This window comes from Tiliqua scincoides, chromosome 2 (assembly GCF_035046505.1).
Source record: "Tiliqua scincoides isolate rTilSci1 chromosome 2, rTilSci1.hap2, whole genome shotgun sequence".
NCBI classification, from domain to species: Eukaryota; Metazoa; Chordata; class Lepidosauria; order Squamata; family Scincidae; genus Tiliqua; species Tiliqua scincoides.
In genome coordinates, this window is record NC_089822.1 from 9,937,366 (window position 1) to 9,964,711 (window position 27,346).

Here is a 27,346-nt window from a genome sequence, read left to right on the forward strand (position 1 = left end):
CCCCCCCACCAGGTTATAGAGGATTAGCAGCATTTGATCATTGTCAGCATTGTTTGAGACTCACTATCCAACCTCTCTACTTTTTCAAATCATACCTAATTCAAATTTAGTATTTTTAAAACTATGAATGTATAAGGAGAAATGAGCACCTGAATATTATATAAAGTCAATCTGTTTAAAAGACAGAATTAGTATAAGGCATATATCTGAGTCAAACAGACATTTTTCAACATGCAAAATGAAGAAAAACTTCTCAAGTTTGTCTTTAAAAAAAACAAACCCTAGTAGATAAATGACCTCTCTTTTGAACATTAGGCAGGAGAGTAAGAGATGATATCAGTAAATCAAGGTTGTTTAATTAGGTCTCTACATTGTTTGGTACTTGAGCATTTTCTTTATCAGATCCTTGGCAGACAAAGGGCATCAACTATTGCTTTTGGCTTGCATCATTAGCAGTAAAACCTCCCTGTATGCATTAAAGTTTAGGTGAAATCAAGGGCTCCTGAGTTTGTTTCCCAGGATTCAGAATGTGCACATTATTTCCCCATCGGAAAAAGAAAGGAAAATAATCAAAGGTGTCTCTGTCTTTCTGTTTTCAGGGAATGGTGAGCAGAGGGGAAAAACAAAAGCTGTACTATATAAAAAAGCCTCATGGGTTGAAAGCAGAACCTGTGAAAGACTACAGTTTGTTAGGAGGTCTTTGCAGAGCCAGGTGGAGCAAAGATCAGAAGTGCTTTGCAACCTCATTAGCTATAAACCAGTTGTGTGAGATTGAATGACCATCCAGAGGGAACGGCAGTCTAAATCACACTAGTCACATTGAGTTCTTTGGATTGGGATAATTCATGCTTGCAGCATAGATATAAACCTGTGGAAAAATAGCAAGCAATAGGGGTGATTTGGAGCAGTGTTGCTCTGGTAGACGATAGGATCATAGCTAACATTTTATGCAGTTTTTAAACACAGAAAATTCTGTGTTTCACTCTTTTAGATGGAGACCCAACCATTGTGGAAAACACCTCTTCCTAATACCCAAAATCAGTATGTAGTTACTGGGGAATCATAAGAGGTAATTAGCAGCCATTTCACATTGATTCTCTGTGTGACGACAACTAGAAATTACAATGATGTGGTAGCATCTCAGTGTGCTGTGACTTTCCATTTGGGCTATAATAGCACTATGTGGTTTTCTGCACATCCATGATGGTTTTATGCGGCATGGAGAAAATGTGGGACATGGTGGCCAGTCTGTGGGGGGACCTGTTGCCCAAAAATGCCTTGATCCTGTTAGAGCCATAAGTGCAAGGAACATAGGGTGAGGCTCCTTCATATATATATATATATATATATATATATATATATATATATATATACACACACACACACACTTAACTGCATGAGGAATTACCCACCCACCCCCAAAAGGGGAGGGGAGAAAAAGATTGATTTGCTTGCAGTTCCTGTTGCTGGAAGTCTTCATGCAACATTCCCAATACATTACTGGTGAAAATTACCTGTTTGAAGGCAGGTAAGGCAAGCAATAAGACCGGATTCACTCCCCTTCCAATTTTCTTCTTCCATCCCCACCAAATGATTATGGCATTGCTTAGCAAGAAAGGAGAGTGGTGACTTCAGCCCCAATCCTATCCCCTGCCACCAGCACTGATGCAGCCACTCCAAGGTGTTCGCTTCATCCTCTGATTGGTACCTGATTGGTGCCTGATTGGTGCTTTTGTATTTGATACGAGGAAGTGGTGTGGTCTGAGTTTTCAGACTGCACTGCCTCCATAAAAGCCAATTAGAACTAACACAGAGTGGGAGGGGCGCACTCCTGTCAAGTGAAGGGGGTAGGCTCCAAAACACCTGTTCCTTCCTCCTTGGTGCTTCCCCCTCCCTTCTACTTGCCCAGCCCTGATTGCTGCTATCTTACATTTCCTGCTGTACTGCCCCAATAACATGGAATTGTGAGGGAGGAAGCCCCTTACCTACTCACTGTGCTCTGTATCCCTTTAAACACGGTGCAAGTATGGAACAAGGGCAGGGGGTAGCAAAGTGCTCCGTTCTCATGCAACATTTAAAGGGACACTTTTCCTTTAAAGCCTGTGCAAGAATAAAGTGTGGCGAGGGAAGGGAATTATTATCCAATTCCCACTTGTAATTAGCGAACGGGGTGGATTGATGTGGCTTGCATCTGGGGTGGGCTGAAAGGAGGCGGCAGCAATTTTAGGGTGAAGGGCACCTTTAATCCATTACTCCTCCTACCATCCACCCTGATGCAAGCTGCGGCATGTCGCTTCATGACTGGGCCAGCCGCAGCAGCCCTGATGCATCTATAATCTCTTGTTCGGGCCTGTGCGTTTCTTCTTATCTCTTTATAGCCCACCTTATCTTTAAATTAACTCAATGTGGCCAGCAACACTAAAATATGATAAAGTAGCATTGTTCTTTCACACTGTTGTAATTTTACAGACAAACACTCCTGTTCCTTTGGGTGCAATGAAGCAACAGTCTCTCTAGTTTCCAAGGATGATTCGTCTTCCAAGGACAGATGATTGCTTTGTTAGGGAGGAAGTCATGATTCTAAGTCCTTGATTTTTTTTAATAGGAGTTTTTACTTTTCACCACTTCTATTTCAGGCTGTTTCGTGAAAACTTTTGCTGAATTTTGTTCTTATTTTAATGGATTAAAAATTATTATAGGGTTTTATGTTTACTTCTTTTTTAAGAAAAAGTAAGCTGCCCAGAATTGATCATCATCTGGAGCTAAAATTTCAAAAAGGACACATTTCTTAAATCTCTTCGTAACTTGCACAATAAACAATGCAGTATTTTCCAGGGATGTACCTGAGCCACCTCCCTCTCCATACTCAAGTCAAGTTCAATGTCTCCACCCCCAACTCAAGTTGCAGTCAAATGTAAATGGGCAGCCTTTGCAACTTGTCTGGTGCCATTTTTGAGCTGCTATGACTCAAGTCAGTCTTTTCAAAAAGCGAGTGAAGCTGTGAGTCAGGTGCTGTTCAGTGGAAAAAATGGAGGTGAGGTTGGGGTGTGTGTCAGATTTCTCATTCACACTGCCCTGATGTTCCCATCGCATCTGCTGTCAGTGATGTGCTGAAGCCCATCCCTTCAACCACCCTTTTCAATTTCATTGATATGAACTGAAAACTTGCTCCACTGTTATTCAAGTGAATGCAGCAGTGCAGAAAGCAGTCGGTTCCATATGGACCCCAGAGACTACCCGCCCCTGTTCACATCACCAGTTCTGATTCCACCTTCAGAAGGAGCATGGATGGACCTACAGGGAGGTGTCCAAGCTCAGCAAGGCAGGACAGGATGGGTAGCATGAGGGGACAGAAGTGGCAGGAGAGCGGGAGGGTCTCCCTCAGGAGCTGGAAGGCTTACAACCCAATCCTTTGCAACCCAAGAGTCCCATTGTAAGAACATAAGAACATAAGAACAGCCCCACTGGATCAGGCCATAGGCCCATCTAGTCCAGCTTCCTGTATCTCACAGCGGCCCACCAAATGCCCCAGGGAGCACACCAGATAACAAGAGAACTCATCCTGGTGCCCTCCCTTGCATCTGACATAGCCCATTTCTAAAATCAGGAGGTTGCGCATACACATCATGGCTTGTACCCCATAATGGATTTTTCCTCCAGAAACTTGTCCAATCCCCTTTTAAAGGCGTCTAGGCTAGACGCCATCACCACATCCTGTGGCAAGGAGTTCCACAGACCGACCACACGCTGAGTAAAGAAATATTTTCTTTTGTCTGTCCTAACCCGCCCAACACTCAATTTTAGTGGATGTCCCCTGGTTCTGGTATTATGTGAGAGTGTAAAGAGCATCTCCCTATCCACTCTGTCCATGCCCTGCATTGTGCTCAGTGGGGCTTCCTTCCTCCTTTTCTATCACAAGAAAATTCCTCTTCCTCCCTGCTTTGCCCACCTCCTCAGCCCCCTTTCCTATGCAACCCCTGTCCATTGGGCTTCTCCTTCTCCCATCCCTTGTCCAGACAAAGTTTTTTTTAAAAAAGACCATTCCATTTGGCCAATTGATCATCCGCCCCTTCCGAGATGGACAAGAGAACTCCCTGTGTCCTGGCTGCCCCCACCTTTTTCTGGTTCTCCCCCCTGGCCTTGTGAAGCCTCCCTCCCTCCTCTCCTCCCCCTGCCACCGCCTCCTGGATCCAATCCACCCTCCTCTCACCAAGCCTGTTGCTCATGCTGCTTTGAAGCAAGTACACAGAGACACACAGCAGACAGGGTTGGTGTGCGATAGACTCGAGTGAATAAATGAATGAACAAGTGTCGACTCATTTATGAGAAAAGACATAAGAGTCACTTGTGGTTTCAAAAACACGTGTGACTTGAGTGCGTAGGACGCACACAAAAAAACATGTTTTTGCAACTTGAGTCAGAGTCATCCCTGGTATTTTCCCTGTTTTTAAGAAATACAAGGGATGGAGGGAGATGAATTTTCTTCCACTAATATGTTATGCTAATAACAATTTTCATAATGGCGTTTTGAGGTATGACCTTGATCCAACTGCACACGAGTGCAACAGCCAAGCCTGTAAAATAATTTGCACTTATATTGATTGGCTGTTTGGTGGATAGGAGCAGGGGAGGTGGACTAAGGGCCCAATCCTATCCAATTTTCCATTGCTGGTGCAATTGTACCAATGGGGCGTGCACTGCATCCTGCAGTGGGGAGGCAGTCACTGAGGCCTCCTCAAGGTATGGGAACATGTGTTCCTTTACCTTGGGGCTGCATTGCAGCTGCACCGCTGCTAGAAAGTTGGATAGGATTGGACCCTAAATCTGTTCCCCCTCTCCCTCTTGAACAGTACTATTTTGTCTTATTTGACATGCACACAGATTTGGCTATTGGATGACATTTGCAGCATAGGTTTTCACAATAAGTTCTCCATCTGGTTAAGGATTCATTCACTGCTTCTGGATACATATGGTCTCAACTGGCTTGGGGCAAAAGTCTAAGTAGCCACTGCACACAATAACACAAGAAAGTGAATTTCCTAAGACTGTAATACGTATCCTCTGCATATGAGATCCTCTGCATATGAGACACATGGGTTTGAACATAGATCTTTTATAATATGCTAAATGTGTAATTCACTTCCCCATGTGATTTTCTGTTATTTTCTGTTTACAACATTGACTCCTACATCTGTATTGCTATACAGTATCTCTTGTCCATATTGCTTTTGGATTTCTTGCAAAAAAAAAAAATCTTTTTAAAAAATGCAAAACTAATTAAGGCTGCAATCCTAACCAAGTTTCCAGCATTGACCTAAGGGCAATGCAACTCTGAAGTAAGGGAACAAACATTGCGCTACTTGAGGAGTCCTTGATAACTGCCCCCCAACTGCAGGATGCAGCACATGCCCCACTGGCACAGCTATGCCAGTGCTGGAAAGTTGGTTAAGATTGCGCCCTTAATGCATGAATATTTCACTGGAATCCAGACTGTAAAAATTAAGAAGCACTGGCTGGTTTGGGCAACCATTTTTGAGTGAGAAGATTCACTGGAAGGTGACTTTTCCTTTTAGTATTCATGAGATAAGGGCTGCAATCCTATACACACTTTCCTGGGAATAAGCCCCCTTTGAACACAACTGGAACGTCTAAGTAGACAGATTGCAGTCTATGTCTTCCAATCCCAGGAAGTCAATGAGCAAAATTGACCTTCCGGGGACAGGGCCCAATCCTATCCAACTTTCCAGTGCTGGTGCAGCTGCAAAGCAACCCCGACATAAGGGAAGCAATGTTCCCATTGAGGAGTCTCCCCACCAAAGGATGCAGTGCACGCCCCACCAGCACAGCTGCACTGGCCCTGGAAAATAGAATAGGATTGGGCCCTCAGTTGTTTGGCGCAATAGATGGCAACTTCATATGTTGGCAGAGAAATGCTATGTGAACAGGATTCTTTAAATCCTGACCTCCTTTACTGGATTTACTGTAAACATTCTTTTCAACAATGGATCACAACATAATTAGTGCATGTCTTTCTCCTTTGAAGTTAGATATTCTGACCAGGATGTAGAGCACTGTTTGCTGAAGGGAGCTTTTGGATTTGTGTTTCTCAGCCAGCACTCTGAAGAAAGAGTCATAGGCATTTCAACCTCTGCTGTCAGCACCTCTCCTTTAAGGCCAACCTGATAAATTAAGGCTGCCGTTGTTGATATATTTACTTGAAAGTGAGCTCCTTTGCTTACTCCAGTGAAATGTACTCACCAGGCTCACAGATAGTCTGCCTAAAGTTTCAAGTTAGTACATAGTTGCTCTTATATCTATGTCTGACATATTCTGTATCTGCCATGCTTTTGAGAGTCTTCCAATTTGACTTTGAGCAATGTAGCTACACTTATATAACCTGTAAAGCAGAATATAAAATTCTATATTAAAGCTGACTACAATCAAAAACAGCTAGTTCAAAAAACAAACGAGCAGATTATGGAAATCAGAACTGGAAATGTTGGCATTCAGTATACAATCCCTTTCCCTGGTTACACTGACATACACAGAAAGTGTGCCGCAGATCATTCTGGGGATACAGCAATGATTTCTGAGAGGAGAGCAATCATTTTGAATCAAGGGCACTATTCTATTACATTAATTTAGCATAATTTGTGGCAATTCGTGAGATGAGAGTTAAAACATGCATTCAAATTAGCTGACAAGACAGGAAGTTCATTCTGCCATAAACACCAGTGGGCAGGAAAATAAAAATCCCTTTTTCTACGTGCAAATATAATGAACAGTTCAAACTCCTAACTAATGGCCATTAGTGAGAAGTAAATGATGGAAACCAAGTCACTCTGGGAGTTTCTTATTTGCTGCTGCATCTCTGTGATATGTCAAAGCATAAATTCTTCAAGTTCTATGATTACATTTCTGATTCTAGGCCTACTCTTTAAAGTAGAACTCACATGTCCTTGGCAGACCTTAAATTGTATCTGGTTTTATAGGTAGCTTCCAAAAAAAAGTGTAGGGGAGTAAATTTGTGCCAGTGAAACATAAAAGTACTTTGTTGTCCTATGCAGCTAGTAAGTGATAGATTTCCCATAAACTGTGACCTTTCATCACTCATGTCACAGACAAAACATAAAACATCTTATCATTTCATAGGAAAATGTATCTTATGTAGAAGACTTCACATTGTTTCAGAAATCTTTACCTTCTACATCAGGGGTGTCCAAAATTTTTGGCAGGAGGGCCACATCATCTCTCTGACACTGTGTTGAGGGCCGGAGGAAAAAAAGAATTAATTTACATTTTAAATTTGAATAAATTTACATAAATGAATATATTAAAGATGAACTTATATGAATGAATGAAGGACTTGCAATAGATCAAGGCCTATAAAAGGCCTTGTACAAAGCAAGGCTGGCCTTTCCTTCACTGCCACTGTTGCATCACAGACGTGAAACAGCAAGCAGTGGAGGGAGCTCTCATCCCACAGCTCATACGTGACGTCAAACAGTTGCTCTCATGCTGAGAGCAGTTGCATTGGGCCAGTGTGGGCTCCAACAAATGTCCGGAGGGCCAGAGGCTCATTGGAGACTGGGGGCTCCCTGAGAGCCGCATTAAGAGGCCTCGAGGGCCGCAAGTGGCCCCAGGGCTGGGGTTTGGGCACCCCTGTTCTGCTTAAAGCAGACGTTCCCAAACTGGGGCATAGTGACAATCCAGCCAGGGAAGCCCTTTCTGCTTCCTTAAGATCGTGCCAGGAGCAGAAGAGTGGTGTTGTTTTTGTACTTACCTCTGGTCCTCTGGAGGCCCTGGGGAGCCTTTGGACCCCTCTGCAGGGCTGCCCATGCCTGCAAACTGCTAAAAATAGCGAAAAAAACATCCACTTCCAGTAAACAGTAAACTATGTTGTCAAAGTTGAACCATGGACTCCCATCTGAAATTTCTTTTCATGCAATCACTTCTGAAATGGAAAGCCATCATAAAGTGACCTTTTCCATTCCCAGTTATAAGATCACAATATTTCCAATATTCAAGATTACCAAATCCTAAATACTAGCGGAAAGCCAGCAATAATGTCAGTCTTACTGAACAGAGTACTTTCAGAAGACAATGCAAAAATTTAGAAGAAAGTAAGCTCAGAAGTGTTTCTGTGATTTGGAAGCACACGTTTAGAGTCTATTTGCTTGTGATTCTTTGCGGTGAAATGAACCTGGTTCTAGGCTGAGTTTTGTAGTGGATTAGAGGCATCCAAGAAGATACAACTTCTTGTCTAGGTAATGCCCATGGTTCCCTCAGGAACATGAGATACAGGAAGCTGGACTTGATGGGCCTTTGGCCTGCTCCAGTGGGGCTGTTCTTATGTTCTTAAACTACAATTCCCAGGAGGCCTTGCAGGTCTCTTGTTATCTGGTGTGCTCCCTGGGGCATTTGGTGGGCCGCTGTGAGATACAGGAAGCTGGACTTGATGGGCCTATGGCCTGATCCAGTGGGGCTGTTCTTATGTTCTTATGTTCTCAGGTTGGAGAGCCACAACTTTGTTCTTGCAGCCACTTATAACAGTTTATGCTCTTTCAGAACCCCCCATTGGACAGATGCATCCTCCCCACGGAAGCGTAACACCACAGAAGAACAGTAACCTCCTCGTCATTATCGTTGTCACTGTTGGGGTTGTTACCGTGGTGGTGGTGGTGATTGTGGCTGTAATTTGCACCAGGCGTTCATCAGCCCAGCAGAGGAAGTAAGTAACATGCACACCCATGTTCATCACCTTGCCATCCCACCCTGCAGCATAGCTCAGTTAAGACAAGCCTGGTTTTTCATGCTGAAGTACATTCTGTGGAAAGGTTGAATTTGTAATTTGTAGTTGACTCAGAAATGTCACACCGTCTCAGCCTCATTTCTTTAAAGATGTAAATAATGAATAGGATAGACCTTGGTGAGTTATGAGGGCAGGCAGAGTCAGTCCAAAATATTTTTATAATTCAGGCACACGTCTTAACAGTGGTTGCACAGACGAACTAAACTAGACCAATTCTCCAATCCTGTCTCCTGTTGCTCCTCACTTTGGACCTGCACCAACAAAATAACTGGCTTGGGTTTGAACAGGCCTGTAGGCAATGAGGATTGGCTACCTGATTGTCCTCCCCACCCCACCATAAAATGCAATGTGTGCTTCATCAGTGTGGCTGCATGCCATGGAGCAACAGGGACATTTTGGTGGGCTGCTGCGAGATACAGGAAGCTGGACTAGATGGACCTATAGCCTGATCCAGTGGGGCTGTTCTTATGTTCTTAGGAGACAGGATTGGGCAGGGGTGGGTTGGAGAATCAAGGACAGGATCCAGCATGCACTTTTGCCCACAAAATCCATCCCTCCAGCCTGCTCCCTTACACCTTGCCCTGCCCCATCTGCACTAAAGTTTCCCCATATCTCCCCCCCTTACCACCTTACCTGGGCTGTCCAGGCAATTCTGGGGTGTGCACAGAACTGCTGGCCATTTCCACCAGTGGCTCCATTGCTTGTGATAGTGGCACAATGTTTGAGCCATCACAAGACCAAATATTATCATCACATTATGATAATGAATTGATAGATCCACTGTGGTAAGTGGCCCATAGGATTGGACAGTAACGTACTAGTTTCAGATGAGGCATATAAGCTAATTACTGCAGAGAATCAGAAGCCTTAGCTACCAATTGCAATAAGAAGCAAGCCATTGGGTGAGAATGGATTCTGTTTTAAAGTTAAAATAACTCCCAGAACCATAAGGCACACAAAAATCCATATGGAACTTGATCATAGAAAAGAGATTCCCCCCCCCCCCCATGAAAAGCCATCGGTCTACAACTATTATGCTAGACAGCTAGTTTGAACAAAGGGAACCTAGCAAAGGCAGGGAAACGAAGCATGTGTTAAGAGTGCCTTCCGGCACAGTTATAACTGATCATGACAAGCATCTTTGGCTTTGGAGCGGGCTTTGAAGATGAGCTGATAAAAATGAGAAAGTATCCAGGTACCCAGGGAACATGTCAGCCGCTATGTAACATCATTAGGATGTCAGCTGTTTTCCCTTGGGGTATATATCTGCTTTTAGCTCCAGTATACGTGTCCATTGGTGGTATCATAATGGTTTGGTTTGTATGTGTCTGGCCTGTCTGTGGTCACTGGGAATCCTCAGTTTCCCTCCGAGCCCTTTAATTAAAGTGCACAAATAAGAAGACACAGAAACACGAAATCATTTCTTGTTTGCAAATAGTGTAGCTTCTTTTCTTTCTAATGCATGCATACCAGCTGAGGAGCCTTTATGAAGCCTTGTAAAACAAGGAAGGAAAAAAAAAAATCATTTTGTACCATGAACTTCAGCAGTTACATGCTGTAAGGGCAAATGAGGCAAATTGGAAAGGGTCTCTTTGGGCTTCCTTTGTATCTGTTTACAGCTGTGTGAGAGAGAATCCCTATCTACTGGAGGATTAATACAGTGCAATAATTGGTTTGTATTTTGAGAGACAAAAGCCTGTAGTCCTGCAGGGCAGCTAGCCAGTTTTCCAACAGCTTGATGCTAATGAAATATGAATTCATTTCACTGGTTATTTACCACATCTGAGGGCATAAAAGGATGGCATGTTACAGCAAGCTTCAAAGTGCACCTGTATGATAAAGCATGTTGTGAAGGCAGATTCTGTGATTCAAAACACTGACTGGGATTCAAAGAACCCTATGCAAGAAGTTAAAAACACCTCCATATGTGCACGTGAAGGCTGGCAGTGATGATGATGATGATGATGATGATGATTAACAGTATTTATATACTGCTTTTCAACACTCCAGTGATCACTCCAGGCTGTCTTCATATTGCATTCTGGAAGCCCCCCGCCCCCCAACTTCAGGAGCAGATTTTTGAGGGACAGGTGAAGCTATAGTGGGAAGGGAAGACCATGTGTGGTGTTCTATGCGTGGCCTTTTATATCTTAGCCTCTACGTAGATGTGACCTTGTAAATGTGCTACTGGTTTCATAATATTTTTGAGACAAAGCATATGTGAAAACAGACAAACAAACAAAAAGTCCAGTGCCAAATGTCTCTTACGCCTCTGTCGTTTCCTGGCTGAGGCTGAAGTGCACTGTTGGAGCACCGCTTCAAGGGTTTCAGAAAGTGCAGCTGGCACAGGGCATGGTTGCTGGTTTCTTTAGGAAGAGGTGAATTGGCAGGAGTGAATTATGCCTGTATTCCAGAGGCTGCACAAGCAATTTTGAATTAGCACTGAGCCAAAACAATGTGCAGATTCTTTTTTTTTTTTAAATCATGCATGTTCACTTTTCAGGACTATTTTCAGAAATGTTCTCTATTTACTATTCTCTATAAACAACTGCACATGTTGAAGGCATGAAAGCAGCACTGGGTACATCCCTTCCTTATTTGTTGCATCAGTGCTTTTCACCAAGGAGAGGTACAATTTAGAGGTGTGTGCACCATTCTCAACAGACAGGAAAGCTTTTTGTTTTGTTCTCTCTCTCTCTCTCTCTCTCTCTCTCTCTCTCTTCCCCCGCCCCAGCTGGCCCAAATGTAAAGTATAAAGCAGTGGTTCCCAACCTTTAGGAGCCCACGAACCACTAAGATAAATTGGAATTGTCATGGGCCGCATGCAACCTCCACCCCCACCTCACAAAAAATTCAATTAAATTTGTATTAATTTGATAAAATTTATTAGATATTCATTAGATTTCTTCATTATAGAGAATATGTGTGTGTTGCTGCTTTTTGTTGCCATCTCTGTGCAGCCTATTCTTTGGTGGTCTTTCACTCCTGAGTGAATGCTCCCCATGGACTACCAGAGAGTGCAGAGAATGGACCAACCACACCCACAGCCAACACTTCAGTGCCAGCTGCAAGCTGCAGGCAATCTGTTCACTGTCCTCTCTCTGGACCACAGGTTGTGAGCCAAAGGTATAAAGCAGGGGTCTCCAAACCCCGGCCGTTGGGCCAGATGCAGCCCGTAGCAAGTCTCTATCTGGCCCGCGGCCAGCCTCTTGTCCCCTGAAAGCCCCTGACCCACGTGGCTGAACATGACTGGAACTGTGCTCTGGTTGCATCTGGAGGGTGTTCTAAGGGCCAGAGAATTTGAATGAATGAGCCCATTCATTCATTTATTCACACATCTATCTCTAATTTATTTATATAAATTTTATATTTAAAAATTTTTTTTTTTTGGCCCTCAAAACGGTGCCAGACATTTGAGTTGGCCCTCTGGCCAAAATGTTTGGAGACTCCTGGTATAAAGCAATAGCCCTCATCACTTAAGCAAGGAGAGCCAAAGCAGATACCGTGGGCTGCTATCCATGGAACTTGGACTGTGAGGGACCAATGCAGTCCAAGTACCTTGCCATACTGGTGCTGCAGGAAAGGAAGTGTATCAAAGCACATCCTTTCAAAGTCCTCTGTGTGGTTCTACCCATGCAAATTTAGATACTATAATAATTGCCTTGCTGAACAAAATCAAAGGTCCAGTTGTCTCCAAAAGTGGCCAGCCAGATCCCTCAAGGGGGATCCCAAATCAGACATGATGGTAATTAATTACTAATAGCTATTATAGTTTCTCCCTAATATTTGGTAATCCAAAGTACACTGCTGCTGAGTAGGCAATGCTCCATTTTTAGCTCAGTTAGATAATAATAATCTATCCTATGTGAATCTAGCATTTTTTAAATGGCCACCTAAACTAGTTACTGTCAGTAAATTGGAGGAAGGGATTTCTATTCATTGACTACACGTTGTGTGAAAAATGACATCCTTTTTCTTATCCTCAGCCTATTGGCAAACGATGTCACTGGGTGAACTAGAATTGTAGTGTTTTGAGAGGGGAATAAAAATGTCTCTACGCATATTTTTGACAACATTTGTTGAGTCCTTATAGATATCTTCTTTTAAAACTGTATAGTTCCTATGAGTGTTTTACTTTTCATAACACAAAATGAAAGTCAACAATAAAATCCATCTGTTTAGGTTTCTAGAAATCAAATGAGCTGCCATATATCAGCATAACCCGGTATCTGCTGATTCAGGGCCCAATCCTATGGTCCGCACCGTGCCACCTGCGACCACCAGGCTGCAGAACAGGGAATGGGGGCATTCCCGGGGACGTGGGGGAGGCGTTCCGGGGAGGGGGGAGGTGTGGTTGGGGGCGTTCCTGGGGGTGGGGGAGAGGCGGGTCCTCGGAGCTGAGCTCCGCAGAATCCAGGGTGCTTGGGTAGGGCTACACGAGCGCCTTCACTTTAGTGGCAACCAAACAGTCGCCGCTAAAGTGAGTAGTCTGATTGCGGGACTGCTTCCCTTACTCAGGTGTGGGGCACGAACATCCCCTTCTCCCGAAGAGCCTCCCGCGGTAGCACGGGAGGCTCTGGATCCGGCGGGAGCCCTTTGTGGAGCCACCGGGTCCCGCAGCTCCAGGCAGCTCAGGATTGGGTTGCCCGTAACCCTGGTTTCAGTTAACCATGGTTCCTCAGTTACTGCGGACGCCCTTTGAGAAGAGAGTGAAAGTAAAGGAGAGCACTAAATATAGCTTTGTTTACCACAGCGCAGCAAAACCAATGCATTTTTAGGGCTGTAGGCAGCCTTCTGAGCTGCCTGCTACCTCTTCCTGATTTATAGGCTCCTCCTTTCACTTAACGTCTCCCCAGAATGCATCATGATGCATTCTCTTTCTGGTCATAATGCATTCTGTGGCAATATTGGGGGAAAGGCAAAACCTGAAAGCAATCAGGAAGAGGCTGCAAGCAGTTCAGAAGGCTACCTGCAGCCCTGAAAATGCTGTGGTTTTGTTGCACTCAGGTAAACAAAGCAATTTTTAAAGTTCTCCTTCACTTTCATTATCTTTTAAAGGGTGTCCCTAGTATACATGGATCCCCAGTATCTGCAGGTTCCTGGTATCCATGGGAGCGGAGGGAGAGATGTCCAGAACAGAACCGTCGCAGATACCAGGGCACACCTGTACATTATTCCATTATTGGCTACCAGAATTGGAAGCCAGAAGTCATCCAAGCATCTGCCATGATTCTTCCAGCATTCAGACATGAATAAAGTGATTGGGATGACTGAGGACCAAATCCTATCCAACTTTCAAACCCTGGTGTAGCCATGCCAATCTTGCAAGGTGCACTGCATCTTGTGGTGGGAGGGTAGTTTTAGAGGCCTCCACAAGATGAGGGAACATTTGTTCCCTCACCAAGGGGCTTCATTGCAGCTGCACTGGGGCTGGAAAGATGGAAAGGATTGGGCCCTGACTCACTCCAAACAGAGTCAGGTTGCCCTCACATTTGTACTGCTATAGCTTGTCAGAACTGGTTACAGAAAGTTCACACAAACTGCTGCTTTCCAGCATGTTCTGGTACATGGCAGTAATTGAAAATAGAACCTCAAACTGATGTTTATACAAAGAGAACATGTTCTCGGATGACTCACTCATTTTCTTTTCATTTCATCAACGACCTTTCCTTCTGAAGTCTTGTCTCAAATTTCTGTCACTGCTCATTACTAGTGAAACCGGTGGTAATTTGCAGAAATAAACAATGCATCTCAATGTTAAGTTTTCTCTTGTTAAAGTCTTAGATAAGAGTTGTGTTGCTGTGTCAGGATCGGAGGCACGTCTGGAATGACAGGTTCATTATTTGTAGCCCCTTATTTACCGCTTCTGGGAAAATGACTGAAGTTTCTATGGCACAGCACAAATTGGTCGAAATGAATACCTCTGAAAAAAGACAAACCATAATGCCAAAAATGAAAAGGTTGCTTCAAAGTTTCAAATGGCATGTTTGTGATGGGCTCACCCTGCTGTCCAGGGTGCAACAGCCTGTTTGTCTTAGAAAATGAAGGTCATAGATTAGCTCAACAAGAGGGTGGATACAATCCACCAGTATCTTCCTCTGCACGTTGTGTTCTTACGCAGGGTCCAATCCTATCCAATTTTCCAGGGCTGGTGCAGCCATGCTAGAGGAGCATGCACGGCATCCTGTGGTGGGAAGGCAGTCATGGAAACCTCCTCAAGGTATGGGGGCAATGTGTTTCCTTACCATGGGGCTGCATTGCAGCTGCACCGGTGCTGAAAAGTTGGTTAGAATTGGGCCCTCAGCTCCTACTCATTTCAATGGAAAGTATACAGAATATGCCTGAGCTCTTCTTTGATATCTGCCAGCTTGACAATAAAGGCAAATCTTATTTCTCGCAGGCTCCAGGCTCTGGCTGGGGAGTCTGGGTCAAATGTTTACAGTTATTCTGACCACACTTATACTTTTAAACAGCTCGTATTGATCCTAGTAGTATTGATCCCACAAAAGACTGTGGGATTGCGTCTCTTCCCAATGGGTAGCTGTGTGACAGCCCTAGCCTATCAATTACCCCCTTGTCGATGTAGCAGTATCAAACTGGTGCCCATTGCATCCTATGGTAGGCGTGCAGTGCAGGAGTAAGGGAACATTTGTACATCTCTGGGTAAGGGAACATTTGTTACCTGGGGTAAGCCTCTGAGGCATGGAGGGATCTACTCAGACTTGCACTAGCAAAATAGCTGGTGCAAGTCCATGTAGACCCAGACTGCAGGATCAAATGCAGGAAGGAGGATAGGATATTGATAGTGGAGGCTCAACAGAGAGGAGGCAGAGCCTTTCCTCATGATTACCAGAATCTAATAAGTTTTCCCAGGCGGGAGTGCAGATTTGAAGAAAATCTAAAGTTGGCAGATATTCCAATATCTACTATCAGAACCTTTGACCACAAATCTAGTATTTGCTTAGACCACCTAGTATGTGCAGAAATATAAAGTCAGAGGAACTAGATGTAAACAAACAAGGCTGCCTCAACATGGGTGATGCCATGTCTATTAACATGTGGTTGTCATTTTTATTTACGCTGAGCATATGTGCATGTTCATAGTATCATACAGTAATTCTGTGACTTTAAACCAGGGGTGCCCAAACCCCGGCCCTGGGGCCACTTGAGGCCCCTGAGGCCTCTCAATCTGGCGTTCAGGGAGCTCCCAGTCTCCAATGAGCCTCTGACCCTCTAGAGATTTGTTGGAGCCCACACTGCCCCAACGCAACTGCTCTCAGCATGAGGGCAACTGTTTGACCTCTCACATGAGCTGTGGGATGAGGGCTCCCTCCACTGCTTGTTGTTTCACGTCTGTGATGCAGTAGCGGCAGCAAAGGAAAGGCTGGGCTTGCTTTGTGCAAGGCCTTTTATAGGCCTTGAGCTATTGCAAGACCTTCATTCATTCATATAAGTTCATCTCTAATATATTCATTTATGTAAACTTATGTAAATTTATTCAAATTTTAAATGTAAATTAATTCTTCCCCCCGGCCCTCAGAGAGACTCCTGCCAAAAACTTTGAACACCCCTGCTTTAAACAGATGTGCCTGCTGTTGCTCTGAGGCAAATACTGCAAGTCAGGAAAGGGGGTATTTCACCCAACAGTTTAATTATGTAGCACTAACCAAATTTTTTATTCTTTCTGGACTAAATGACCCTTGAGTCTCTCATTAATTCACACAATCACCTTGGTTAAAATGTGTTTCTCTTTCTTTTTTTCAATACAAAGTAGAACAGTTTTCCAATGGGTGTTCCAGGTAAACCTTTTGAGAGGCTCAGCAAGGCAGGTTTTCTCTAAGAGCATATCAGTAATGGTTAACGAGCTTTCTCAGAAGATAGCTCACGTACCGCTGCTGACATTCTTCTGCAATGTGTAGAGAATAATTAGATGTATTATAAGAAGCAGTCTTAAATGGTGGTAGTAAAACCCAACAGACTATGGACCCAATCCTATTGAGTACACACCGGCTCATTGCCAGCACAGCGCCGGCAGCTGTTCAAATGTCCACTTCCCTTGAGGAGACATCAGGAGCTGCTGGAGGCGGCCAAAATTCTGATTGGATTGAATTCCATGGCCCATTGGTTGCCAGTTTCAGGCTGACCATCAGCAATTTTCAACTGGTGTGCCATGAAAGGTGTGCTATGGGAGTTTGAAGCACAATGGTTGAAAATTGCTAGAAAAACTCTTCTGGGTTCTGCTGCTCTGTTTGTAGGGCCACCATCTGTAGTAACAAATTGCCTGTCCCTTTAAGACAGACATTACTTTGTTACTACATATGGTTGCCCTACAAACAGAGCAGCAGAACCCAGAAGAGTCTCCCAAAAACCAGAATGGTCATGATAGGAAGCAGAGACCATAGAGGTCAGTGTGCTGTGAGACAAATGTTGAAACTCATTGGACTATATGAACATAAGAAAAGTCCTGAAAATCAGACCAAAGTCTTACCTAGTCTAGCGTTGTTTGTCACAGTGGCCAGCCAGATGTCTCAGGGAAACCCACAGGGCAATAGTCCTTTCTCACGCGTGCCTTTCAGCAGGTGGTATTCATGGGCACCCTGCACATCAACAGCCCCAGTAGCCATTGACAGGCACCATCCATGAATATGTCTACTCCTTTAAAGCTATCCAAGCCTGTGGCCATCACCACATCCTGTGGCAGTAACCTTCATACAGTAAATAGTGCACTGGGTGAAGAAATTACTCCTTTTGCCTGAACTGAATCTCCTGCCAACCAGTTTCATTGGTTGACTCAGGTTCTTGTTTTGTGATATAGGGAGAAAAGAGTCAATCTGCTTTCTCCACAGCATTTCTAAGAGGAACCTCTTGCTATTCCTTCTGTTTCTGGGGGAAGCTTTTGAACAGTTGTGCATCAGCCGGTTAACAAATGGCTGATTGAGGCTTGCACCCTCTCGAGCCACTGTTGACATCCCCTCTCACTGAATTTCTCCCATACATCTTTCCAGCATATGCTGTCACTGTGGGGCCTTCTGTCTCACTGAAGGGGTTGGCAAGTAGCCTCAGCTGGAGTTAAAACCGGTGCCACTTTGTGAAACTGAATAAAGCAGCTTGTACAGGAATAATCAGACAACTGGCATCCAGCTCCATGCCCCGGGGACTTAAACTTGTCATCTCTGTAATACATTTGTCTCAGGAGGCATAACAACTTAGAAGGCAGAAGAGACAAATCACAGGTAGCTGATACTTGTAGTTTCACAGATGGCAGGGTGATCACTGAATATGGGCGTCTATTGTAACACAAATGGCCATTTACTAACTTGGAACATTATCCTTGTGGCATCCTCTCCATGACACTTTTATAGTGTGCAGCCCAACATAGCACAGGGAGAGTTTCCATGCCAGTATCGCCCATTCCTGGCAATGGCTAATGCTGGCAAGAGCTCTTCACGATCTAGAACAGAAGTGGGCAAGTTTCAGGTTTACGTTACAGATCTTCTCTGTGTGAGGGTTTTAAAAAAACAAACACAAAAAAACTTAGTGTCCGTCCTTTGGAACCAGGTGCAAAATAGTGACTCGAGGGAAATATATGTAGAATTAAGGAAGAGGGCGCCTCTGTTCACATGCTCAGCCTTGGAATTTGTTTCACTATCAGAACTGAGCTCCTAGTTCAAGCATATTCTTGCATAAATCAATTTCTGTTTTCCCCCTTGAGCTTTCTTTGTTTCAACCTCAGAATTGGGTGGTGTGGGGGCAGGGGTTCTTACTGCTTCCTTCTTGGAGTGTCTTGGGACATTGGTTAAAAGTGCTGAATGGCAGGGAGTAAACTCCTGCCCTGTGAGTTGTGGGTTTGTAAGCAGCTCATCAGAGCCAGTAGTGCTCTTTCTTGCTTCCCCTTGTCTATCCACAGATTTCTCTGTCCCTCCCTGTTTGAGCTTGAACTTGTTATTTCTCAGACAACCCTTGGAATCTCAGGAAATCCAGCACTCTACATCTGCGCTGGATCTCAGAGACAGCATCCCAGTATTGATGCCCCCACTTAAATGTGTTCTCTTCCCTTTTGACATCTATGGAGTGCCATCACTCAGTTGTTTACTACTGTGTTGCTTTACATGTTTCCCACCCTTCTCTTTTATTGTAAATAATCCCTTCAAAAAACTGTATACATTACAGTCATGCCAGGCTCTGAGTCCCTTCAGGTACCAAGCTGGGAGGTGGGTGCTTCACAGCCAACAGTTAAAGATACCTGTGGCAAGGAGTTCCACAGACTAATTACATGCTGGGTAAAGAAACATTTTCTTTTGTCTGTCCTAACTCTCCCAACACTCAATTTTAGTGGATGTCCTCTGGTTCTGGTTTTATGTGAGAGGGAAAAGAGCAGCCCTCTATCCACTCTATCGATCCCCTGCATAATTTTGTATGTCTCAATCATTTCCCCTCTCAGGCGCCTCTTTTCTAGACTGAAGAGCCCCTAACTTTCTAGCCTTTCCTTGTAAGGGAGGTGCCCCAGCCCAGTAATCATTTTGGTTGCATATTTGAGGAAGGGTGTGTATTGCTAGTACACATGTCCCAGAGCATGTGTGATGTTATCCTGAAACCCTGACTGTGTGAAGGAGCTACATTTAGAAAGAGAACAATCATTCATCGTGTCCATTGAGATTTGGAAAGGAAATCACTAGCACCTAAGAGTATTAGAAATCTTTGACTGTTGTGCCTTACTTCCTCCTTCCCACCAATAGAAAACGTGCTACTCACAGTGCTGGCAAGAGGAAAGGCAGCCAGAAAGACCTCAGACCGCCAGATCTTTGGATACACCACGAAGAGATGGAAATGAAGAATATTGAAAAGCCGTCAGGCTCTGATCCATCAGGAAGAGACTCACCAATGCAGGGCTGCCAAGAAATCACCCCAGGCAGCCACAGCCAATCTGAAACACAGATGGGCAGCAAGAGTGCCTCACAGTCTGGTAATATTGCTCGTGCCCTTCTCGAAAGTGCAAGGCTTACACATGCATGTAGGTTATGTATTCTGTTAGCATTCGATTACATGCAGATGAATGTGTGAATTGACTCCATGGAAAGGTGTTGTGCTAAACGCAGTACAAAACCTCTTCCTGAGTGCTTTGTGAGTAATGATTTCTTCACATTTATCACTTGATACTACAGTTACTGCAATGGACAGGGCCTAGTGCCAATTCTGATAGTGCTAACGGGGTCCAAGGCTATGGGACTTTTATGACACACAGGCTACGCTGCATCCCACGGTGATGTTTAGCAGATGGAAAGTCTCTTTGAGGTTAGGGGATATTTGTCCCCTTTCCCCAGGGCAAGCCCCAGACTACACAATGGGTCAACTCAGACCCACACCAGCGATATTGCAGGCACAAGTCAAAGATGATCCATGTTGCTGAATCAGACCAGGAGGGGGTTAGGTTATGGCACACTCTGCTGCTGCAGAGGGCCAGATAGGATTGTGCCATAACAGCCCAGTCCTATTGGGCTAGGTCAGTGATTCTCAAACTTTTTAGAGGCCCTAGAAGCTGCTGCCTGATTTATAAGTGCCAAGGGGTGTGGCTGTAATGGCTGTAAGAATATTTGGCTGCATTTAACAGTGCTGGGAGGGTACCCAGTCTCATTATTTATTTACTTATTTTAGTTTTGTTTGTTTGTTGGGGTTGTGGCATGGAAAAGGTTGAAGACCACTGAACTAAAGCTTTCATTCAGTGTTACTTTGCCAAACCTTCAGCTGCAATCCTTGCACACCGTTACGCTCTTCATGCTCGAAACTCAAGTACTGTTTTTAAATTTGGTAGCACTAAATAGACATGGGGCGCAATCCCAACCAACTTTCTAGCACCAGCCTAGCCAAAGTGTAGCTCCAAGGGAACAAACATACCGTTACCTTGAGGAGACCTCCTTGACTGTCGTCCCACTGCAGAATACAGTGGATGCCACATTGGCACAGCTATGTCAGTGCTGGAAATTTGATTAGGATTGTGCCCATGGTGAATTATCGCCCCCCCCCCGAATAAACAGCATAAACTTGCAAAGTTCATTTTTGTAATAAATGGCCATGTGTTAATGGGTGATTATAAGCTGTTCAAAAGTCATTGTGTTTCAAAACTATGCCCAATCTCACAGGAGGCAGAGAACAGATCCAAGTAACTAATCTGTGTGTAGGAGTTGGCCATTCCGCTGATGGAGCTTTCTCTGGACTTTAAGTAAGATTGGTAGCAAACTGTTTTAGGAGATGAGAAGCGCCCTTCTTGCAAAATGCTTTTCATTGCAACTGCAAAGAGATATGGCTGTTAAACCACAGCACAATTGCAAAGAAAGAAATTAGCATTCCAAGTCAATTGAGGGAAAGTGAGAAGCCTTTCCCTCTTTTCTAAAGCGGTTCTTAAAATAGTCTATGGGTATTATTAGGAGGTAATGCTTACCATCTATTTCAAAATGGGAAATCTGACAAAATGTGTCCACCTACCTTGTGCTTGGATTGCCAGGGAGAAGAAGCAGAACATCGTGAAACCCCTGCTCATTTAACCTTTGTGTTGTATTTCGCCAGCTCCAGACACAGAAGAGGTGGGAAGTAGCATGTCCACATTGGAACGCTCGCTTGCGACCCGCAGAGCAACACGTGCCAAGCTCATGATTCCAATGGATTCACAACCCAGCAATCCTTGTAAGTTGCCCCAACTACACACCACATTCCAATATGCTGCTGGAACAAGAATACCGTTGTCTTGTAATGAGATAAGTATTTTCATTTGGTTTAACAGTAAAATTAAATATCATAACCCACTGTCACCCCGGCCTGGCCCCAGCTACACAGGTCTACTCGGGAGCAGGGGTCTCCCTTGGGAGTAGGGGAGCAGAGAGAGTACTTCCAGGACACAGCCCCCAGGCAGGAGGTCTCCCTGGGAGTACCAACCAAGTTGATCACATGACTGGAAGGGGTGGAACCCTCAGGGCTGGCTGCTGGGTTCATAAGGAGCCCTGTAGCCAGAGAGTGAGGTCATTCCTCCCTGGGCTCCTTCCTAGGGATGGGAGCTGGGGGAGAGTTTGCCAGAACCACACTCTTGCGGAGGCCTATCTCTGACTTGGGAGAGGCTCCCAGAGCCCAGTTGGAGAATGGAGTGGCCTACTCAACTGGGACAACCTGCCCCAGGCAGGGTGTAAGATTTCCACCCCAGCGCCTGTGAAGTGAACTGGGCATGAATCTCTGTAAATGGACCAGGCACTGGCTCCTGCGATGTAACGGGGGCCAGATGAGCATAAAGAACTTAACTCAAATAAACAGTTGGTGCAGACTCCTTTCTAAGACTCTGTGACTTCTTATAGGGTGGGGTAAGTCCAGGTACCCCCAACTCTCCCCTGCAGTGACCCTGAGCCTACCAAGCTCACCATTGTCCTCAGTGGAGGCAACACCCACCCATATGATTCTGCCCACCCACTCATGTCTTCCACAGAGGCTCTGCTCCATGTCATCAAATTGGCAGAAATGCTTAACTGATAGGCTAAGGCAGTGGTTCTCAAACTCTCTGGGGGAGTTTGAGAGCCACTAAGTTCTTGCGTGGGTGGGAGGGGTGAGGCAGCAGGGGCCGGGGAAGGGAGCGGCACGATCCCCAGGATCGCACCGCACAGGGGTGCGATTATAAGACAAAGGCTTAAAATACAGTTTTAGTGGACCATTACTCCTTAAAGTGCTTTTTAATAGTGATACAATAACTAGGACTATTGCCAGAGCCCACTGGATCCTGGGGCACCAGCAAGTATGGGCCCTGGGAGCACACATGGCTCTGCTCCCACTGGTTCTCCTGATCCCCTGCAGGCCATCTCATTCCCTGCTTCCACTTTCCAGGCAGACAGGAGGGCTTGAAGAGGACAATGGCCATGGCAGGCAGGCAGGCAGGCAGGCAGGTAGGCTGTTCATTTCTCTTCCTCCCCCTATTTCACCCTGGCTTGCTCCCAGTGCTGGAGGTCCGGGACTGTATTTGTCTCTGCAAGCAGAGGGAGGACGAATTGCCCAGCCATGCATTTCCACTTCCCTCCCATCAAGAAGCAATATGGAGATCAAATATGACAATAGAATTAGAACTTGTTGGCCTTCTAGAAAACAGTTGTGATTGTAGATGCAAAGTTGAGAATGTAATATTTTCAAGGATGTATTACGGATTGCCTAAATGACATATTACCAAGAATGGGAGCCTGCGAGGGAGAAATGGAGGCCAGAAGTGGGATCAAACCAGGAAGATCCATTCTGAAATGTTGTTGGTTCTTGAAAGAGAGAACCTTTATGATTGTAAAAATTCCCTTGAGGGATTTAGAAATGCCTGCCTATGTAAACCGCCTTGAATAAAGTCAGAGGAGTAATCTGATGACCAGAAAGGTGGTATATAAATACCGAGTTAATATTATTAGTTATATTAGTTTCATGCACTAATTTTACTCACTGTTACTATGACACTGTATATGATGCCCCTGTTCTGCTTAAAAGCTTGGTATTTTTCTAGTTTTGCTCAATAATAATAATAATGATAATAATACAGGTATTTCTATACCGCCTTTCTTGGTCCTCAGATTTCTCCTCGGACTTTATTCAAGGCGGTTTACATAGGCAGGCTAATTAAATCCCTGTAGGGATTTTTGAAAGAAGGTTCTATCTTTCAAGAAACCACAACATTCAGATGTTTCTTTCTGATCTGGTCGCACATTCTGGCCTCCATCCTCCCACGCTCAGAGCAGATGGAATAACTCGGCTCAGCTTGTCAGCTGCTTCAAGGTCGCACGGTGCCGATGGCCTCGAACTGGCGACCTGCGGATGTTTTCTTCAGGCAAATGGAGGCTCAACCCTCTAGACCAAACCTCCTGCCCAATAGACATTAGTCTTATCAGGGAGACTGTGAGAAGTAATGATACCATTGTATTCTGCTTTAGTCAAACCCTGCCTAGAATATTGTTCCAGTTTTGGGCACCAAGGAATGATATTGATGAACTAGAGTGGGACTATGAAAAGGTGTCTAGGATGGTGAGAGTGTATGTTACTTATGTCCTATGAGGATGAAGGAGTTGGACATGCTTATTTTGGAGAACAGATGGTTAAGAGATGACATGATAGCTATAAATATCTGAGGGGCACTGGAAGATGGAAAATGTGGAAGATGAAGTGAATTTATTCCAGGTTGCTACAGAAGGTAGGTCAAATGAGTTCAAACTGAAGCAAGGAAGATTTGATTAACATTTAGAAGAACTTTCTGATAGTATGAACCATTCAGCAGTAGAAAAGTCTGCCTTTAGAAGTGCTAGGCTTTCCATCATTGGAGGTCCTTAAGCAGAATAGCTGTCTATTGGGATGCTGTAATTGTGGACAGCAGGGGATGTTATATTGCAAGGGGTTGGACACAATGATCTTATAGGTTCTGACCAACTCTATGATTCAATATGTCTATGATTCTCCTCTAAGGATCTCCTCTATGGAGAACTCGTGCAAGGAAAGCACCCTACAGGTAGACCACAGCTGCGATACAAGGACATCTGCAAGAGGGATCTGAAGGCCTTAGGAGTGGACCTCAACAAGTGGGAAACCCTGGCCTCTGAGCGGCCCGCTTGGAGGCAGGCTGTGCAGCATGGCCTTTCCCAGTTTGAAGAGACACTTGGCCAACAGTCTGAGGCTAAGAGGCAAAGAAGGAAGGCCCATAGCCAAGGAGACAGACCAGGGACAGACTGCACTTGCTCCCAGTGTGGAAGGGATTGTCACTCCCGAATTGGCTTTTTCAGCCACACTAGACGCTGTTCCAGAACCACCTTTCAGAGCGCGATACCATAGTCTTTCGAGACTGAAGGTTGCCAACAAAGATGTCTATGATCTTCAGCCATGCTTTTAAGTCAGCTCAGGTCCTGAATTATAATCAGCACCTTCAACAAATTTACGCATACAATCTCAAACATTTGAAATTAAAATTAGAAGAAAAAGCAGCAATGTCAGTTTCAAAGTAGCAGCCAAATAAACAAAGGAAATCCTACTAAACTCGTATGGAAGTGACCATGCCTTCATCTGATGTCTGAGTTCCAAGATGCTACAATTGAAAAGGCCCTGCCCTTTTTTTTGTGCCATATATCATATTTCAAGAGATGGAGATGCTCTGACCAGCACTTCAGATGAAGATCTTAATAATCAAGTAGGTCTGAGTGGGAACCAGTCATCCTTCCTGTCCCCCTAGACTGTATGAAGGCTTGATCTTGACTGCAAATGCAGTCCTAAGGAGGAGTGTGGTTCCATCCTCTGATCACATCGAAAACTAGCTCTGCATGGAGAAAGGTTCCGCATGGCTCTTTCCCTGATGTTCTGATTGTCTACATGCGTGTAGTTTGGTGTGCAGGGATGCACTGAAAAATATTACCCTCAACCATGATCCGCAGTTTCAAGTGGCGCAGTTCAGAATTGTACCAGCCCAGTCTCCCTCTTTGTTCAGCATGATGTGTTAATTATCTTTTAGTAGGGCAAAGCCAAAATAACTCTAAACGGCATACACATTTCACCATCAGAGTTCTCCCCCCCAGCTAAGAACACATCTTTCTTAGCTTTTACTTCTTGAATTGTAGCATATTCCTGAATTGTAGCATAATCCTATGCACCTGTCCTCAGATGTAAGTGTTGAATGAGGCTTACTCCCAGGAAAGTGTTTAGAAGATTACAGCCTCAGTTCCAGTAAATATCTGTAGCCTGTAAAGCCTCTTCTGTATGATATACAATAACTTTTTATAAAGTGTTCTGACTATCCAGAAAACATCCTGTGGGTATAATCTGTTTATCCATGCTATAATTGCTTTGTAAAAACCATGCCTCATATAATTGGACAAAATGAAACTGAATCTGCAGTCACTTGTGCCGGCATAAATCAATTGCTTTACCATTGAGACAGAGGACTCAGGCACTACATGGCTGCAAACTTAGTTATCAATTTGTCAAGTGGAAGGCTGGGGGGGGGGGCAGACAGCTATCAGTTACTCTAATTGATGGCCTTGCTTCCGCTGACACCCCAGAACAGCGTTTGATCTTCTTTTCTAATTCCCAGCAGCACTCACATTCCACAGTTTCAAAGGCTGCAATGTGAAATTTCTTTATCTGCACTTCTTTGTGTTGCTCACTTGCAAAATAAGTTTGTCTATTAAAAAAGCAACGGGTAATTTGTGTTTGAATCCTGCAACAGAGGAAGCTTTAGTCTTCCTTCCCTTTGAAAACATGGGTGGCAATGAGGACAGAGAAAACAAAATTTTCCGTAATTTATTCATAGGCTAGTGGTTGGTAACTAGAGATGCCATAATTCCTGTAGTTTGCCTTTCTTGGTGCAAAAACCTGCATATTCCCTGTTGCAGATAAGTGTCTCTGACCAGCAACAAGTTTGAGTGCATTATCATCAGATGCAGTTTGTAGCTGATTCCCTTGTGTTGAGCTCAGTGGTTCTCAAACGTTTTGCACCAGCACCCACTTTATAGAATGAGAATCTGTTGGGACCCACCAGAAGTGATGTCATGACCAAAAGTGACATCATCAAGCAGGAAAATTTCTAACAATCTTAGGCTGCAATCCTACCCTCTCTTACCCAGGCGTAAATTCCATTTACTATAATTGTTAGAAGCATACACATAGTAGCCTGTTAAAAGTACGGCCCAAATACAGTCACATCCATGGTTGCATCAAGTCTAATATATTAAAAGTAAAATATTGAAATGAATGGTGATCCACCTGAAATGAGCTCATGACCAACCTAGTGGGTCCTGACCCACAGTTTGAGAAACACGGTTTTAGCTGGAAATTAGGATGAATGGACGAACCCTCAGAAATTCAGCATAAATGGGCTTCTGTGTGTTTCTGCAGGTTAATACGAATCCCCATTATTCTAAGAACTGTTTTAGTGTCATGTGATGCTAGTATATGTCATTTGGAGGCAAACTACCATTCTGAATTTGGCCCTGATCGTAACGACTAGCAGGCAGGCCTAGAACTAATAAACGTTGCCATAGGATTATGGTGGTCTTGAAGCTCTTGGAAGTAATCCGTCCACTATAAACACCTTTTCCCTAACACCTGTTTAAAGAGAATGGTCAAGCCAGGTTTCACTTCTCCCCCCCCCCCATCTTATGTGTCTCATGTAAATTAAGGATGTGTTGGCCTAATTTTGACAGAGCAATATAGACAAATCAGGAAAAGAAACGAACCATGATAGTTTTTCTTTTTCAAAAGAAAATTAATTCCATGCTCTAATTTCGTCATCCTCCAACATTAGTTGATTTGACGGCACTGGCCATCTTCCAATTACTCTTTGCCATTAAACCAAGACTCGCTCTTAATTTGGAGGCCATTTTAAGCTTGAAGCAAGTACTAATTGATCAGCTTTTATAATAAATAGCATCAACTTCATTTGCGATTTAATTCATCATGTGTCTCCTCCTTTTAAACACTTAATTTTTTGCTTGATTGGATGTTTCAGCATTTATTTCCTTCAATCCCGCAATGGCAGCAAAAGTCTCAATCTCA

At 44.3% G+C, this 27,346-nt stretch overlaps 1 protein-coding gene across 1 annotated transcript in view; it reads left to right on the plus strand.

The window, feature by feature from the left end:
• Positions 1-27,346, plus strand: part of DCC (DCC netrin 1 receptor) — a 634,807-nt gene that overhangs the window by 559,930 nt on the left and 47,531 nt on the right. The window contains exons 23-25 of the mRNA XM_066618048.1: positions 8,569-8,731; positions 19,549-19,775; positions 21,374-21,490. Of these exons, the coding sequence (XP_066474145.1) occupies positions 8,569-8,731; positions 19,549-19,775; positions 21,374-21,490 (507 nt within the window). The remainder of the gene's footprint in view (positions 1-8,568; positions 8,732-19,548; positions 19,776-21,373; positions 21,491-27,346) is intronic.